The sequence below is a fragment of the Melospiza georgiana genome, chromosome 2 (genome assembly GCF_028018845.1).
Source record: "Melospiza georgiana isolate bMelGeo1 chromosome 2, bMelGeo1.pri, whole genome shotgun sequence".
NCBI lineage: Eukaryota > Metazoa > Chordata > Aves > Passeriformes > Passerellidae > Melospiza > Melospiza georgiana.
In genome coordinates this window covers 91,260,157-91,276,117 of record NC_080431.1, presented here as the reverse complement: position 1 = coordinate 91,276,117, position 15,961 = coordinate 91,260,157, and the positions used below count along the sequence as shown (strand labels likewise).

General features: G+C 39.7%; 1 protein-coding gene across 1 annotated transcript; it reads left to right on the top strand.

Moving 5' to 3' along the window:
- Positions 1–972: 972 nt before the first annotated feature.
- Positions 973–10,792, top strand: C2H3orf52 (chromosome 2 C3orf52 homolog). Its single transcript, XM_058018492.1, has 7 exons — positions 973–1,481; positions 4,941–5,064; positions 5,615–5,748; positions 6,561–6,631; positions 8,459–8,649; positions 9,573–9,667; positions 10,168–10,792. Coding segments are annotated over exons 1-6 (702 nt in total). The 5' UTR covers positions 973–1,301; the 3' UTR covers positions 9,575–9,667; positions 10,168–10,792.
- Positions 10,793–15,961: the final 5,169 nt, after the last annotated feature.

Here is a 15,961-nt window from a genome sequence, read left to right as displayed (position 1 = left end):
AAAGATTCTCAGAACCAAAATGTGTGGGGTATGCAATTTTTATTTCTTTTTACTTGTGGAATAAACCTAAGACATGCTCACTTTCATGGAGTGCCTTTGCCTGGATGAGTGTGACATGACATCAGGAATGCAAACCCTGGGTGTGCTTCAGAGAGCAGAACCAAGGTGAGTTGCACAAAGAAAAAATTGGAGTGGTGGGACAAGGGGAGAACACCCTGAGCTTTTGGCAGGAAAAAGGATTGGTGCTGTGAGTGGAAAGGGCATTGGGGAGAGAGGCTGTGTTTGGTTCTCAATGCATGATACTCCCTGTGCTGGGACAAAAGAGTAAGGAAGGGTGTGAGTACCAGCTGTCTGCCCAGGCTTTTTGAGTAAGAGGTGAGAGAGATGGTCTGTGGAAAGGAAGGAGAAACATGGGGATGGCTTGTGAACAGGAGAAATAAGATGAGGTAGGATCAAGGATATTTAGGAGGCTGAGTTCGAAATCAGCCCCTGGCTACAATAAGCTGTTATGAGAGACTCCTAGTGCACATGAGAGGGCATGTGGAAAGCTAGTGCAGACCAAATCACCACAGTTGTTTCATAAAAGCATGTCCTGTAGAGCACAGAATTAAATTGAAGCCCATCTTTCTCTTCTCTTTATCTATGTCCTCTGGGTTTTTTTTACCAGAAAGCAGCTTCTCAGGTTTAGGTTGGATAGTATGTTAAAGGACATAAATGGTTCTTTAACACTGGATATGATTTTAGGCAGTATAATAGCTAGAGGAAGAACAATTTATAGCACAAAGGTCGTTAGTGTCCATTTCTTTATTGACTATAAAGGGAGACTAGAATCACAAGTGTTGACAGAGTCCCACCCTAAGCAAACAACATGCTCTATGAACTTTTAATCTGTTTGTGCTGTTCAGCACCGCATCTGTTTAGCTGCATGGATAACAGTAATAACATTTTATTGTTTTGGCTGACAGCAGCAGAGAAAATACTGGTTCCTTTCAAAATCATCCCCGCATTGCTGAAGGTTTAGTCACTTGCTTGTCAAGGGCTGGTACAGGCAGGTAGGCAAACTGGAAAACCTAGTATTGCACAGCTGAGAGTCAGAGCTCTCATAGCTATGCAAATCACTACTTCCTCTGCCTTCCCTTTCTCTGCAGCTAGGGCAGCCGACTTTATTTGTTCTTCCAAGGAATTCCCCTAATTTAACAGCATTTTGAGACCTCTCCTGTGAACACTATCCCCACTCTTCCTGTTTCCAGCCTCGTGTCTGAGCTACCACTGACCATAATAGCAGCTGAAACAAGAAGGAAATGGGCTGGCTCCATGCTCACTTCAGAGACAGAGGTTCTCGCAGAGGACCCTCTTCTGAGACAGAAGCAATGAAAAGGCAGAGTTCTGCTCACGAGCAAGAGATTATTGAATTACGGGAACATAATGTGGAGGAAAGTGAGACTGATCGTGACAAGCCTCTAAATGCTCAAACGAGAAAGGTAGGAATTTCATTTGGTCATTTAATCCTTCCTGTGGGGGAAATAGTACACAGCAAGAGAAATGATACTTGAAGGAACATTTTGTAGAAATTATTTAATTTCCTGTTTGAAGTAGAGGGAAAGAGGCTAAAAAAATGTTAAAGGTAATTATTTTTCCTTATCAATGAAGTGTTCTGAGAGTGGGATTTTAAGCATTAATTTAGGAAGTGAAACTGTAATTGGTTCTCCTTTTGCTTTCTCTTCTAATGTGCTATCCATGGGACTGGGCTCAAAACCAGAAAAGAGAAAAGATGAAGTAAGTTTTAAAGCCAGGCTTTCTTTCAGTAGAAGTCAACCAGGAAACAGTGCTACCAAACAAAAATAAGATGTCCTCGAACAGAGCATGCTGGATTATGTCTGAGTAATTTTCAGTTGCTAACCATTATGAATTTGTATTAACAGAATGCTCCAAACCCTCAGCTAAGATCAGCACATGAATCCTAAGGGACGTAGCTCCTAGTCCCTATTTTAAAGCTACGGAACAGACTAATTCTGGCAGAAGAATAACATATTCACACGTGACTGCTGTAGTATGTAGTGAATTACACTACATACTGCAGGAGCATTTGTGGTGGTGGGAAGATGTTTCCTGCTTTTCTGTGGGCACGGCTGACTGCCGGGAGCTGTCTGCCTGAGGCACCGCCCGTCCCTTCCCGCTCCTGTGACTTCACTGCTGCCTTCGGGGAGCCCCGCTGCTCACACCTCTGGGCCTCATTTATTCCGCTGACTAGGCAAAATCCCGCTCTGTTCTCTTGTGTCAGGGGTCAAGTTACTTCTCCCGTGGTCTGGAAAGCTGAATCAGCTCGCTGCAGGGCTAGACACATTCCAGGAGGTGCAAAGAGGAGCAGCAGAGGGGGGAGGAGAGCCAGACATCAGCTAACCCTTGGGCTTATCCTTTCCCTTTCCAAAGCTGAGTTTTCATTTGAGCTCTCTTTATGCTGATTATAGCCAGTGGCTTCCTGCCCTATACAGATTACTGGAAGTTACAATGCTCTGCTTTCTGCTCAGCTGGCAGGTTAATCAGAGCTGTCCTGCCCACCAGGGAGAGAATTTCTCGGCTGTTGTTGCTTCCCCCTGGCCTATTGGCAAAGTTCGGAAGATGTTGGACTAGTTGTGGAACTGAATGTTTTCTTGGGATCAAGCCAGTTTGCTATGTATGATTAAGAGTTGTGTTTTGTGATAGCCTAAACATGCGGTGGTGTGGTATTAACATGCCCTCTGAACAGAGGGAGACATAATTCTCTCTCTCAGGTTTTTTCCTGGAGAAGCACAGAGGGAAAACAATTTTTATCTCTGCTTGCTGCTCCTGGTGTTTTGCACATGTGGAATGTGTTGGGAAGGTTGTTTACTTGAAGGAATTTGGTAACTGGATTCTGGCGGAGATTGTTTATGTTAATTAGCTTATCGGATCCAAGCTGTGTGGACTGTCAGTCTGCAGACAGTCATGAGTTGTTAGTTAGTGGTAAGTATTCTTTAGTATTCTTTGTAGTATAGTTATAATATAATATAATATAATATAATATAATATAATATAATATAATATAATATAATATAATTTTAATAAAGCAAGTGTTCAGCATTCCGAAGTTTTGGAATGCTTCGGAAAGCAGATGCAAATACTCTTTGTCAGGGGTCCTGATTTTACTATATGGTGACTCAGTCAAAACTTGGACTTGACAGCAGCCTGTCTCAACTGATGAGGCTATGGCTGATTTCATACTTGCACTCTAGGCAGTAGTTACTGGCTTTTAAAATTTTTTAAAATACAAAACTATATGCTAATGTTAACTATTAAATTGAAATTCATACCTCTATAAAATATATATATATGTTTCTATAAAATATTTTAAAAATCGAATAACAAAAAAAGTAAATGAGATGACAGTTGAAAGTGTGCTGTCAACAAAACCATACTCAGTGTTTGCTTTTCATGCTCCAGCAGAGCAAAGTTCTGTGTGCAGAGGTGTCTACAGAGAGTGTTTTCCTTTTTCTGCCTCTGTTCCTGAAGGAACGCTCTTGTAAGCGTTTTCTCTGTGTGTCTGTTTTCTCTCCCTGTTCCCTTGCCACCACATAGAAGCTTTTAGCCAGCTGCTCAATTCAGTTAAATTCAGTGAAAGCCTTCCTGTTATTCTGTGTTCTTAGAAAGTTCAAAAAGTAAAGGAAGGAAACCTGGATTATTGCCTCCAGCAGCAGCTGGTTTCTGCCAATCTGCATGTGTGTGTCCCAGACAACTTACAGCACTTGCTTTTCCTTACCTGGTACTGATGACAGAAAAGACATAGAGTTTATTACTACCATTATGGTGGATGGAGAGGAAGAGAGAGGAGTAATTAAAAAGACAGCATGGTCTGCTTATGAATTCAAGCCTTGCTTCAGTCCTCTGATTCTTCTGGCTGTGGAACAAAACAGATGAAGTTATCTGTTTTGCCATCCATCACCTAAGCTTACTCCTTCCCCCCCCGCCTTTTTAGGAAGAGAGAGGAGTAATTAAAAAGACAGCATGGTCTGCTTATGAATTCAAGCCTTGCTTCAGTCCTCTGATTCTTCTGGCTGTGGAACAAAACAGATGAAGTTATCTGTTTTGCCATCCATCACCTAAGCTTACTCCTTCCCCCCCCGCCTTTTTTTTTTTTTTTTTAATACTTGTCCTGTTGAATTAACTCATTAAAAGACTAATTTCTGTCGTGGTTTTCAGTCTTATAAAAATTAAATAACAGGCAAGGTATTGTCCTTTCTCTCCCATATGAATGTACATACCTGCACAATTGCTTTGAGTGAAGTTTTCTTTTGACCTCATAGAGCAGGTGAGATTTGCATTAAACTCTCTGTTAAATACACTCAATAGCCTTCAAGTTTCCAATCTTCTGAAAAAAAATAAGTCAACTATAAAATTCTCAATTATTTTACAGAGGGTTTAACGCAATAGTATCTATTGAATAGCACTGCCTTTGCATTGGATGCTGGCATCCAGAAGCTATGCAGGTTGACATCATCAATGCTGCAGAGGTGAATGATTTTGGAAGTACCTCCAGAGACACTTTTTAGTTGGGAGAGATGAAAAACATTAAAAAGAGAGCTTGTGGAATATGCAAATTTAATTCACGTAGTTAAAAAAACCAAATGTGGAGCCAAGAAATCACCTTTGCAGTACTTTAACTTTATGGGCCATTCAGGAGTTGGAACTTCTGCACAAAGGGGAATGATCTCTCTCAAGTGAATGTCCTTTACCTTCTCTAGGTCTCATTTTCTCCTGCAGCAGTAGTCAAGGCTTGGAACCCCTGATGCAGGGCATTGCTTACCAATGAGGTTCTCCCATCTATGTGGGGGTTTTGTTTCTAAGTGTGACAGTCAAGACATTTTTCAATATTTTTTTTCCTGCCTTATTTGATTAATCAATATGCCCTTCTCTTTTATACCTAGGAGAGAGATGGCTGGAAATCATGCAGGAATGTAGTTTTCTGGAAGTGTAAACTATGGATGGTTATATTTACAATATTTCTAGTGATCTTCCTGGTCATTCTCATCAGCCTAATTCTTTATTCTAGTAAGTATCTCGCTCTTGGCTACAGTAATACAAACATGCAATATGTACACTCTAATAGAACACAAATGCAACAATAACATCCTTTAATGTCCTTTAGTAAACTGCTGAAGGAACTGGGATACTGACTGCAGAGGGTGGTATTGTAGTTCAGTAGTTCTTGTGAATGCTTTTGTCTTAGCAGGCAGCAAGCAAATGGTATCCTGATCTGGTGGAAATTCAAGTTTGTAGCTAAGTGAGGAAATATCACAACCAGAGATTTGGTTATGAGGATAGAAATTGTGTTTGTAATGTTGGAACAAGTGCCATGGATGACTTAGGTCCCATGGAGTCATTGCCTGTCAGACTCCCAGAGCAGATGACTTTTGCTAATGGAGGTTGGTGGTTGACTTCCAGGTGCTGTCACTTTTTTCAGGTGACTTGCACTTTCTTTCTGTCTTTTCCCAGTCAGTCCTTACCTAAGAAATCTATGAGAAAGCCAAGAGGGTTGTTGCTCAATACTTCAGCTATCTGAAACTTTTTTCTCCCCTTTCTATCTCCTTTTAATTATTAGATGTTTACACAGATGAGGATGACTACTGGGATCCTGATGAATTACTAAGCAATGGAAATTTTCACAATTTTTCAGGAACACTGGAGTTAATGTGTGGTCTCCCACACTTCTCCTCCGAGGACATTACTAAGAGGGTAAGTGTTTATGTAATTCTTGGCAAAGTTGATTCTGCTTCAGCGTTTTGCCTTTTAAGTTTCTGTTTCCCTGCATAGCAACTCAGTCATTTGCAAGTCCACAAATAAATTGTGTTGTGCTTTTTAAAGTCACAATCTAGAAAAAAAATATTGTCTGCTTTTAAGCCCAATAAATGATGGACTTTTTCCCCATAAATTTGACCATTTGTAAAGACATTGTCTTCACCTTTTTCATAGAATCATTGAATAATTTAGGAGAGGCCTGGGAAAGTCATCTAAGCATAATATGGGCTAAACATCCTACATGCTGCATTCTTTTATGAGTACATGATTACAGTCTGAGTTTATAGCTGTCATTTCTGCTGAGCCAGCACAGCTCTGAGTTACAGCTGAAATATGCTCAGCATACATGGCAGTTATCATTTGGACATGGTGGGAAGGCAGTCTCAAGACAGAGACCCTCTCCCCCACAAAGTAAGAGTTAGAAGGGCCTTTTGGTACTAATTAGACCCCAAACCTAACAGCATTAGTTGCACATAGCAACATGAGCACACACTTTTAGTTCACCTTGAGTGCCCCCATTGTGTTAAGGTGACATAGCAATCACTCAAATGTACAATTAATTTGTCTGTCAAATTTACATAACTCTCTACCTTTTCCAGGGCAGATATTTGCTGCTATTTGATCTTCAGCACCTGTTTTTATGCTCCTTAAAGCACTTTGTAAGAATGATTTGCTGTGGTTTTTTTTTTCTTTGTGAGGGCAAAAAAGAGATTGAATAGAAGAAACATTGTTTTTTCTCTCTCTGTCAGCTAACAGAGGTGTACAGCTCATCTCCAGCTTTAGGACGTTACTTTAGGTCAGCTCAGGTGATTTCTTTCAGGTAAGCAATTTCTGTCCCCAAAGTTATCTGAAAATTACAGGCTTCTGATGAGACTTTACATGTGCTAATGTACAATATTTAAATCTCTGAAAAATAGGGTTGTTTGGGGAAAATTATGTGTATAGGCAGTGAAAACTGGTCAAAGGATCATCTGGTGTAAGTGGTAAATGCTGCTAAAATTACATAACAACAGGAACATATTGCTGCTGTGTAGTATCATCTCTTGTTGAAAGCGAAGGGAGACGACCCATCTTTGTTGATCAGCATCGACTCCGATTTATTGATCAAATCAGTCATCTTTTATAATAGTGTTAATTAACTTCATGTATATTGCAAAATCCGAGCTCGCGATAGGTTACAGAGAAAACTCTAACCCCTCCTTTTGTTTACAATACCCGTGGTTGTTTATTGAAACCAAAATTAGTGTTGTCACTGTGATATGAAAAGTTCTCAAAACCTTCATATCTGTTCCCAGAACAGCCAAGGACTGAGAAGACTGTCTGAGAATCCTGCTGTTTATAAAAAAGGTGCCTGAGAACCTAGTTATTTACAAAATCAAGCCTGGAAACTGCTGCTTTACAGCTGCCTTTTATTTTCCCATCAGCTGTATACCTTCATGGCCTCTTTCTTTAAGCCATGCTTGAACCAGGCTCTCCACAATCTCTGTTATCTTTGGTTCCATTTGCAGCCCTTAATAAACATGTTTAAGGATATTTATTAAAAGAAAAATTAATTGCTGGAAACGCTTAAGATTGATGTAGTTTAAATAATCTTAAATATATAAAATAGGGTTCATCGAGAGGAGAGAATAATTTTGTTCCCAAAAGATATAAAGGCAAGAGGAATATACATGTCTCCTGTCATGGTGAGAATAGCAGGAAGGCAAGGGAAGACAGAGAGCTTTCCCAAGGACTTCTGAAAAAGAACTCTTACAAAAGAAATCAGAAAGATGGGACAAAATCAAGGGAAGTAGTTTTGCAAAGTCACAGTTCTTTTGAGATAGCAATGACAAAGGAATAGCCACGTTGCAATGTGGCAAGTGGCAGTTGCAAAGGCACTTTGCTCCCTTGAGGAATATGCTCCCTTGCCCTGCCTGCCTTGGGCATGCCAGCTTTGTTCAACAGTGAACTGTAGCTCCTTAGCCTTATGGGTACTAACTATGATTTAGACCATCAAGTACAAAGCTGTAGTTCTACACATATATTGATTAGATAATAACTCTCTCTGCCTCTTTGATGCCTCTCTCTTGCTCTCTCCCTCTCTTTCTTTCCTTTTATTTTCCCCCATTCAAATACTTTTGGAAAATGTTTTGAATTCTGTAAGTATAGAAGATAGCTGTTGAATTGTAGTCAGTTTTGGTAGACCACAAAAAATGAAATCTCCACAGATGGTCTCCAGTTCACTGGTTTGTGTAATCCACTCCAGAGCTGAGTCAGGAGCACAGCTGCGTGGTCCCAGATACTGCTAGCACGAAAATAAACATTCCTACAGGTTTCTAGTGAAACTATGCACAGGATATTGCAACACTTCTTATAAGTGCTTCTTGTGAAGCACCAGTACTGAAAACTGCATCCCATCAGAACACGAGTCCATTTGCCCCTCATGGTTTTGAAAACATGTCTCTGGCTGGCTTCGAGTACGTACCCAGTTTCAAGAGCTGTTCTGAGAAGGGAGACAGAAACTGGCATCTTTGGCAGTTTTCTTTCTTGGGGAAATGTTTTTTTAATAAAAATCCATCCCAACATTGATACGAAAAGTCAGTCTTTCAAAAAAAAGAAAAGATGCTGTTGACACTTGAAGACATTCATCCTTGGCTTTGTTTTTCAGTAATGAAAGCTCCACCGTAATTTATCAGCTAGTGTTTTCTGTACCACCATCAACAGAGGGATTTATGGAAAACCGTATGAACCCAGATTTTATAAGGAATATTTTACGTCAGTATATTTATGATGAAGATACTCTTAATCCTGGGACATCTGAATGTGACAGGTTAAAGCTCAACCTGACTTCTCTCACATGTAAGTGCTGTACCTTAGAGAAACTGTTTCTTTACAGAGAGCAGAAGTATTTATGTGAAAGGAGGGAAATATTTCTAGAAAGATATTGAGATTCATTAGTATATATGATTTGCATAACAGTATTAAGGATATTTTAAAATAGCTTTCAATAGAAAGTCTTGATATGCTTAACTTAAAACCTGGGACTCACTGTTTGGTCCTCTGATGAGAAAGGGAATAGTGATGAGACTTGTTAGCTGTGGACTCCAACCAAACTTTTCTGATCTAATATTGCATTTTATCTGTACAGAAAAATTCTCCTTGTATGTATGTGTACCATAATGGGGAGACAAACAATTAAAAATATTTCTCCTTATTGTACATTTGGTTTTGAATGCTAACAAAACAAATTTAATCCAAGGGATGAAAAAGAATCCTGATTTTTGTCTTTGTGTAGTTTTTTTGAAAATTTATTATGTACAGAAATACCTTTAAAGGAAACAAATGTTCATTCTTCCAGGTTTTCTAGATGATGACTACCAGCGACTAGATAGGGATTCCAATGCATTTATATTTGTCCTGATAGAAATGCCCATATAAAAGTCCCATGAGCTTTGAAGCAATGCTAAATGCATGGAACTGCCTCCCCCCAGTGCCAATTTACTGAGTCACACCTGTGTGCTTTTAGAATATTCCTAGGCTAACAATTCGGCATTGCAGTGTAGGTAAGTAAGGTTTGCAATTAACTCGTATTGGTTTTTCTTGGGATTCTTACCAAGGGACAAGAGATCAACAGGTCATCAGTTCCAATTTTTAGAAGAATTTTATTCCCTATATATTGACAGGATTCTTAGGAAAAGAGTGTAAAAGAGGACAGGAAAGAATATGTTGAAATAACTGTTTAAAATTTCGTTTAAGTTAAAGTATTTCTCTTTAACTTTCAGAGAAATTATGGAAAGATTCTTCATCTTCATCACTACCTAGAGGAGATGCGATTCCCTATCTACAAGTAATCCCAGGGCAGGGAACTATTCATTAGGTAGAAATGCTTCTAAAATTGTTGTCCTGTAAATACTGCCTGTGGTGCAATACTGTAAATGGAAAATGTGGTATATATATATATGACAGTGTTGTATTGCTATAGAACCACTACCTCCTTCTTCTATATCTCAGTAATCCATTTCACCCTTGAGAAAATCATGTATTTGATGCATGCTCTGTTGACTTTGAAAGCTCTGCCTTCTCTTGCCTTATGATTAAATCTTAATGTTCTGCATGAGCTTTGAAAGCAGTCTTGCACATGGCTCCTTTCTTTTTCTCTTGAACTTCATATGGCACATTTATTTGTTGGTTTTTCCTTGTAAAAACCTATATATATATATATATATATATGTGTGTGTGTGTGTGTGTGTGTGTGTGTGTGTGTGTGTGTGTGTGTATGTATTTGTATTCTTTAATTACCTGCAATTACCTGCTAGGCCTTTGCACTAGCTTCTTAAGAATGCTTTAGCTCTCATAATTTTCTTATTCTTCCTACAGCCTCCTTGGATAAGGTGCTCTTTGCTCTATTTTTCTCTTCTTCAATGTGAAATACAAAAGAAGAAAGCAACAGCATGAAGAGACATGTCTTGTTCACTAATGCAGCTGAATGTCACAGGAATATTTTAAGGGTCAAATTAGCAGTGTGCTTTTACAGTTAGTTATTGCTACTAGTGAATAGACAGATATTTGACCTGTTTTTGTAAATCTGCAGACTAGTCTATATCCTTAATTATAGTTCCTGCCTAGCACTGGGATAAAAATGCACAGATGTAAGGTATTTGCCTTAATAAGGCAGTAAATAGTAGTTCTTGTTGATGAGAGACCAGAGGAGATGAATCAGTGCCAAGAAGATGGTGCTGGAGCAGAAGGCATAGGCCAGAGTGGCACAAAAGTTACAGGCGGTGACTGGCTATAACATAAAAATTAAGCATTACCTTTATACAGAATGGAACATATTCACTACCATGTGAGTGAACTACATCTTGTCATTTATTTATAGTCTTATAAATGTTAGTACTGTTGGACAGAACTTTTATTTTAAAAGCATTTTGTACTGTTAGAAATGTAATGAAAAAATTTTCTTCTCTTTCTAATATTACTAGTTTATTTAGGAGTAATCTGATTATATTATTGTGCATTAAATTATTTATTTTTTACTCTCAAAGTGACTGTTTTCATTCTGTAGCAGCTCTAGTCTTTCAACTGTGTGAGTTGGAAAATAGTCATCAGAATTCTAAATGCTGTGCTCTATGAACCATGTCTGACAGAGGTATATGCTCAAACTCATAGTTGTTGTTGTTGCATGCATTTAAACTGAGCTTGGGAAACATTCTGGACCAAATTAGTAGTTTGCACGACTCTTATATTTGCAGCTCATTCTGATTCTCTCTTGCTTTGTAAAAGATAGGAACTATAATTTCTCTTGCTGTAATAATCTATGCAGCATACAGGTAGAAGAGAGATGCCTTTTGATTCTTATGCTGGGGAAGGATAAACATCATGGTTTATATGGCTTGTCCCAAAAGCAGCAGGCTATGAAAGTACCAGCAGCAAAGAAATAAATTACTGTTGAGATGCTGCTCAATCTTATTGCTCTCACCAAGACACCTGATCCTTTCCTTGAACACTTCTGTATCTTGATTCTAGGAACTGAGAAATAATGTAATGATTAAACTTCTTTATGGTCATACCTATATAGGCATTAAGAGTTGACAAATGAGTCAAGCATTCATTTTTTTTCCCAGCCATCCTCTTCTATGTCAGTACTTTTACCCCAGAACCTCACAAGAAAGAAGAAGGTGGAGCTGTAGTAAGATATGATATTCAACAGAAAATGTCTGACTTTACAGACTGCATCCAGTCAGGTTTTGAACTCTCATTGAAGGAAGTGTCCAAAAAAAAGTAGTTTCTGGTCATTAGAGACACAGCAGTGTGAAAACACATTATTACATCAAGTAATAATTAAAAAATAATTTAAAAGCACGTTATTGCACCACAATATATTGTATGAATGATCAATATTAATTTTAATAGAATTTTAATAGCACTTTAATGACTTGGACAACTGAGATATTGTTAAAAAGCAGCTTGTGTAGTGTACAATCAGCCCTTTAAAATCCTATGTCAGGTGTTGTTTGTGTGCCTACAGCAGCCAGTATGAGTTTTGGGCAGACTCAGCTGCCTGCCACAGCAGTGATACCTGCACATGCTGTAGTGTGTCCATCCAGTGCTCCGTGCGCTTGCCCATGGGACCATCCCCAGTATGGCAGGTGGAAATGTAATAATGTAATGTATGGCAGGTGGAAGTCACAAAGGCACTGCACCATAAAGCCAGGCCTGCAGCCAGCAATCACATACAAAGGAAGATTTAAAACTGTTCGACATTTTCTTCCATACTGTTTTGTTACAAAAATGGAGGGAGCGGAAAAATATGCTTAAGCAAGAATACAGGGACATAATCACTTTGTGAGCTCTGGTAAATGGCTGAATACCTGGCTTTAGTCCTTTGCATATGTCCATACTGCTTGCAGAGGGGGGGCTGGGCTGTGAGGACGTGGTACTCTAGCATTGCAGAAGGCCAAACTGGAGACACCAGCAGGAGCGAGCTGTGGAAGCATTGTGTCACGGAAGCAGCACCTGGACTTCTGCCACTGAGAGGTAATTATCAGCATCAGTATCAACAGTTTTCTCATGGGTGTAATATTTGTTTTGCATGGATTTTATTATTTTCGCGCTTTTTATTTAATTCCAACTTTAATACTTCGTGCTACGTAGTACTACATTATAAGGGAAGGGGGGAATTTGAGAAATAAGTTATTTTAAAATAAAAATTATGCATTGTATAATGGTACAAATCAAGCATGTCAGAGAAATTTTGAACAAGAGTAAGTGCATCTAACACAAGGTTTATGCTTTCATTTAAAACATGAAACATTCTCCAAACAGAAAGACCCTGTTATTATTGCATTTTTGAGATTTATAGCAGTAGTTCTTTAAAGCCCCTTTAAAAAAATAAGTATTCTAAAAGTCCAGAAAAATGTACAGCCTTGGTTGCTTAAAATATTGTAGCTCCTAATTTTCTACGGAGGAACATTTTCCTATGATGGCAGTTGCTGTCAATGCCACGCTTATAGAGGAACTCACTTGCCACTGGCAACTATATACAACTACGGACAGGACGGGACATCTGGACTAGTGACATGAGCTTTTTTTTTTTTTTATTTCAGCACATCAGTCTCGGCACATTGTTAGACAATGGAGACAGGATGTTAACAGCTCGCTGATCTACAGGGAATGCTGAGGAGGTGTAGCATTACAGCATAGCATAAAATTGTCTCAGCCTAGAGTTCAGCTAATCATACATAGAGCAACACATTGACAAGCATTCTATCTAATCATGTAAAACACACGTAATGGTGGTTAAAACAAAGACTGGTTTATAAGAGACAAAGAACAGAGCTCTATTCATGCTAACCTTCTAAAGATATACATTAAATAACCTTGTTGCAATCCATAAGCCAGTCCTACAGAGGCCTATTGTTATTTGTCACGTATGCTCTACTGCTTAGAAAACTTTTTTGCTGTATCTGCAATGCTAACAGAACTTCTGTCTGAGGCCTATTCTTTTTTAACCATTTCCTAAAAACCCTATAACTTTATGAATTCCAGCAGTTGCTACTGATTCCTCCTGGTTTAATTGTCAAGTCCTGTACCCAGTCCATGTTTCTTTCTCTGATCAGCTGTTCATGGACAGGTTTGTCTCATAGTTGATGACTGGTAGATGTAGCCTAATGAGTAAGCTTGGTAACAAGAGAGGTATTTGTTTGAAGACCCAACAGCAGAGGGATGGTCATTATGTCTGCACACACTCAGGCAAAAGAATACCTTTTAAGTTACCAGGACATCATCATATTCACTATGCTCTTCAGGGTCGGTGACATTTGCCTTCCCCTCGGGCACACTGGTAAGTGCATATTCTGTCTGGTAATTGCTGTCAATCACAGAGATTTTGTGTTTTATATCATGGCTGACAGTCGAGTACCACAGTTCACTGGAATTTGTAGAATCTTTTTTGGCAATGTGCTCCTGAGGGGGAAAAGAGGTAAGATAGAAAGAGCAAGGCTTCAGTATGGTTATAACCTGAAGAAGTTTGTTGACGTGAGCAAGTCTAGTATAGCCTGTTGACTAATACACTCAGTGTTAGGTTTGTAAATCCACAGTCATTTCCCAGCTGTCGGGCTGTGGCTGCATACCTGGAGAGCTCAACAACCCACGGCCCTGGTGCTGACACGGTGGAAGCTCATCACCACATGAGGGAGCAGAGCAGCGCCAATGGAGCCAGGTAGCCTGCATCAGCCTGAGCTCTGGATCCCCCCAGGGCTGTCCCGGGATAAATCATCCCTGTGGCATATCATCTCTGTGACATCTACCCAAGCAGGGAATGGGAGCTGATGGGCAAGAAGGGAGAGTTTCATGGAACATTTTATTAATGCATGTGAAGGGAGAGCATTTGGGATTCGAAAAAGACTTAATATGGGGTGTTTAGGGAAGGAACTGAAGGAAGGTAAGTTAGGGTGACTTGCAGAATAAAAAGCATAAGAGAACAGAGGAAGAAAGGGAGGGACAGGAGTTACAGCAAGCTGCCAGAGAGACTGTAGGGTTTGGGAGGCAATTAAGACCCCAAGTGCATGTGTGTGTGTGGCTGTCCAGGAGATGCACTGTCCTGGAAGGGGCCCTGGCCTCTCCAGAGATGAAGTGAGGACTAATCCCTTCCCCAGCAGCCCTCACCTGATGTTGTCCTTGAGAACAGAGGGAAGAGAAAGAAAAGCCATTAGTGAAGGAGGAGGTAAGATTGTGTGGGCAAATGCCTTCCCAACTCTGTTTAGACTTGTCCCTCCTTTTGCCTCCTGAAGGTGTTTGCTAATGGGTTGTGGGTGATTGAGCATTAAATAGTTAGCAGGATGAATCATTAAATCTAAAGGGCCAATGTGCACTGATTAGGTACTTGGAGCCAGAAGTTAAAAATTTGTTTGCCCTTATTTTCTTGATTTGAGTGCACTAGGTACTGAAGCCAGTGATTAACTACTGGCTTTATAGTGCTATCCTCTGTTGTCTGCAGTATTTTGAGTGAGTGTTGCTGGGTTTGTGGTGACATTTGTAGTTACCTTCCACACTCTGTAAGTGAAACAAAGGTCTCTGTTTCATGGGTTAAAAACTCCAAAGGGTCAGCTTTTTTTTTTTCAAGCCTAGAAGAAGGACAATGTTAAAACAAAATTCCTGCAGAATTTTCCTTGAATTTTCCAAGTTTATGCAAATTGTATTGTCTCTTTAGATTCTGCTTTGCGTGGAAGATCTCCTGACCATGAGAACACTTCAGTGAAAATAAATTCTGATTTGAGGCTTTATAAAGTTTCGAGATGTAAAAATTCCAGAAATTTTAAGGAGCAGAACCATCAGCATATACTTGCTTATCATTGAGTGCATGGCTGTCTCCTCCCCAGGTCATGATTGCAAAGATGGAAGGACAGCAGTATTTCTCTTAATCTACCTGTGAAATGAGAACAGGTAGGCTCTTAATTTTCATGAGTGAGCAGCTTTCAATCCATTGAGTGAAGTCTGGAGCATCTCTTGTCCCTTCAAACACATAGGCCTAACCAAGACTTGTTCTGAGTCACATTTTCCAGAGTCCTTCTAGTCATCATGTTTTGAAAGGCTGTTATCAGCAGCCTTCTCTTATCAGTAGGGAGGCTGAAGTGCAGAGGTGGAGTGATTTATCCCACCCACCAATGGAGCAAATGTGAAAACTTTCATTATTCACAGGCCAAGATTAACACTCAGAAGGGGCATCTTTTGTATTGCACTAACATCCCTGCAAGCACTGTTTTCAAACCACACTCAGTGGTTTTCCTTGGGACACCAAAAACTCTCAAAACGAGACAGTTACTTGGCAGGTTCCCCATTAAAGTTCCACCCCCTCCTCTTCCCCCGCAGTCAATCCCACACTCACAGGTACAAATGATGAGCACACTTCATCACACCCTTTTCTGTCATCTTGCCCACTATCTTCAAAATTTTCTGCTAAACACCCACTTATCTGCTGGGCACCAACTTTTGCTTTACTGATGTCATCTTTGTTAGAAAAAAACCCCCAAAAAACCCCAAAAAACAAAAACGAAACAAAACCAAACCAACTCAGGCTGCTAAATGGCAGCATTTCATTCTGCAGTACATAGGGTTTCTGGTGATTGATTGTCATCAGGGACTCAAGAGGCAACTTCATTTACCCTCTGCT

Bases quoted from the DNA above. Each gene is read 5' to 3' on its own strand.
- C2H3orf52 (XM_058018492.1), top strand. From the start codon at position 1,302: ATGGGCTGGCTCCATGCTCACTTCAGAGACAGAGGTTCTCGCAGAGGA. The intron at 1,482-4,940 runs GTAGGAATTTCA...TTTTATACCTAG, and splicing joins TAAATGCTCAAACGAGAAAG to GAGAGAGATGGCTGGAAATC. The intron at 5,065-5,614 runs GTAAGTATCTCG...TTTAATTATTAG, and splicing joins CAGCCTAATTCTTTATTCTA to ATGTTTACACAGATGAGGAT.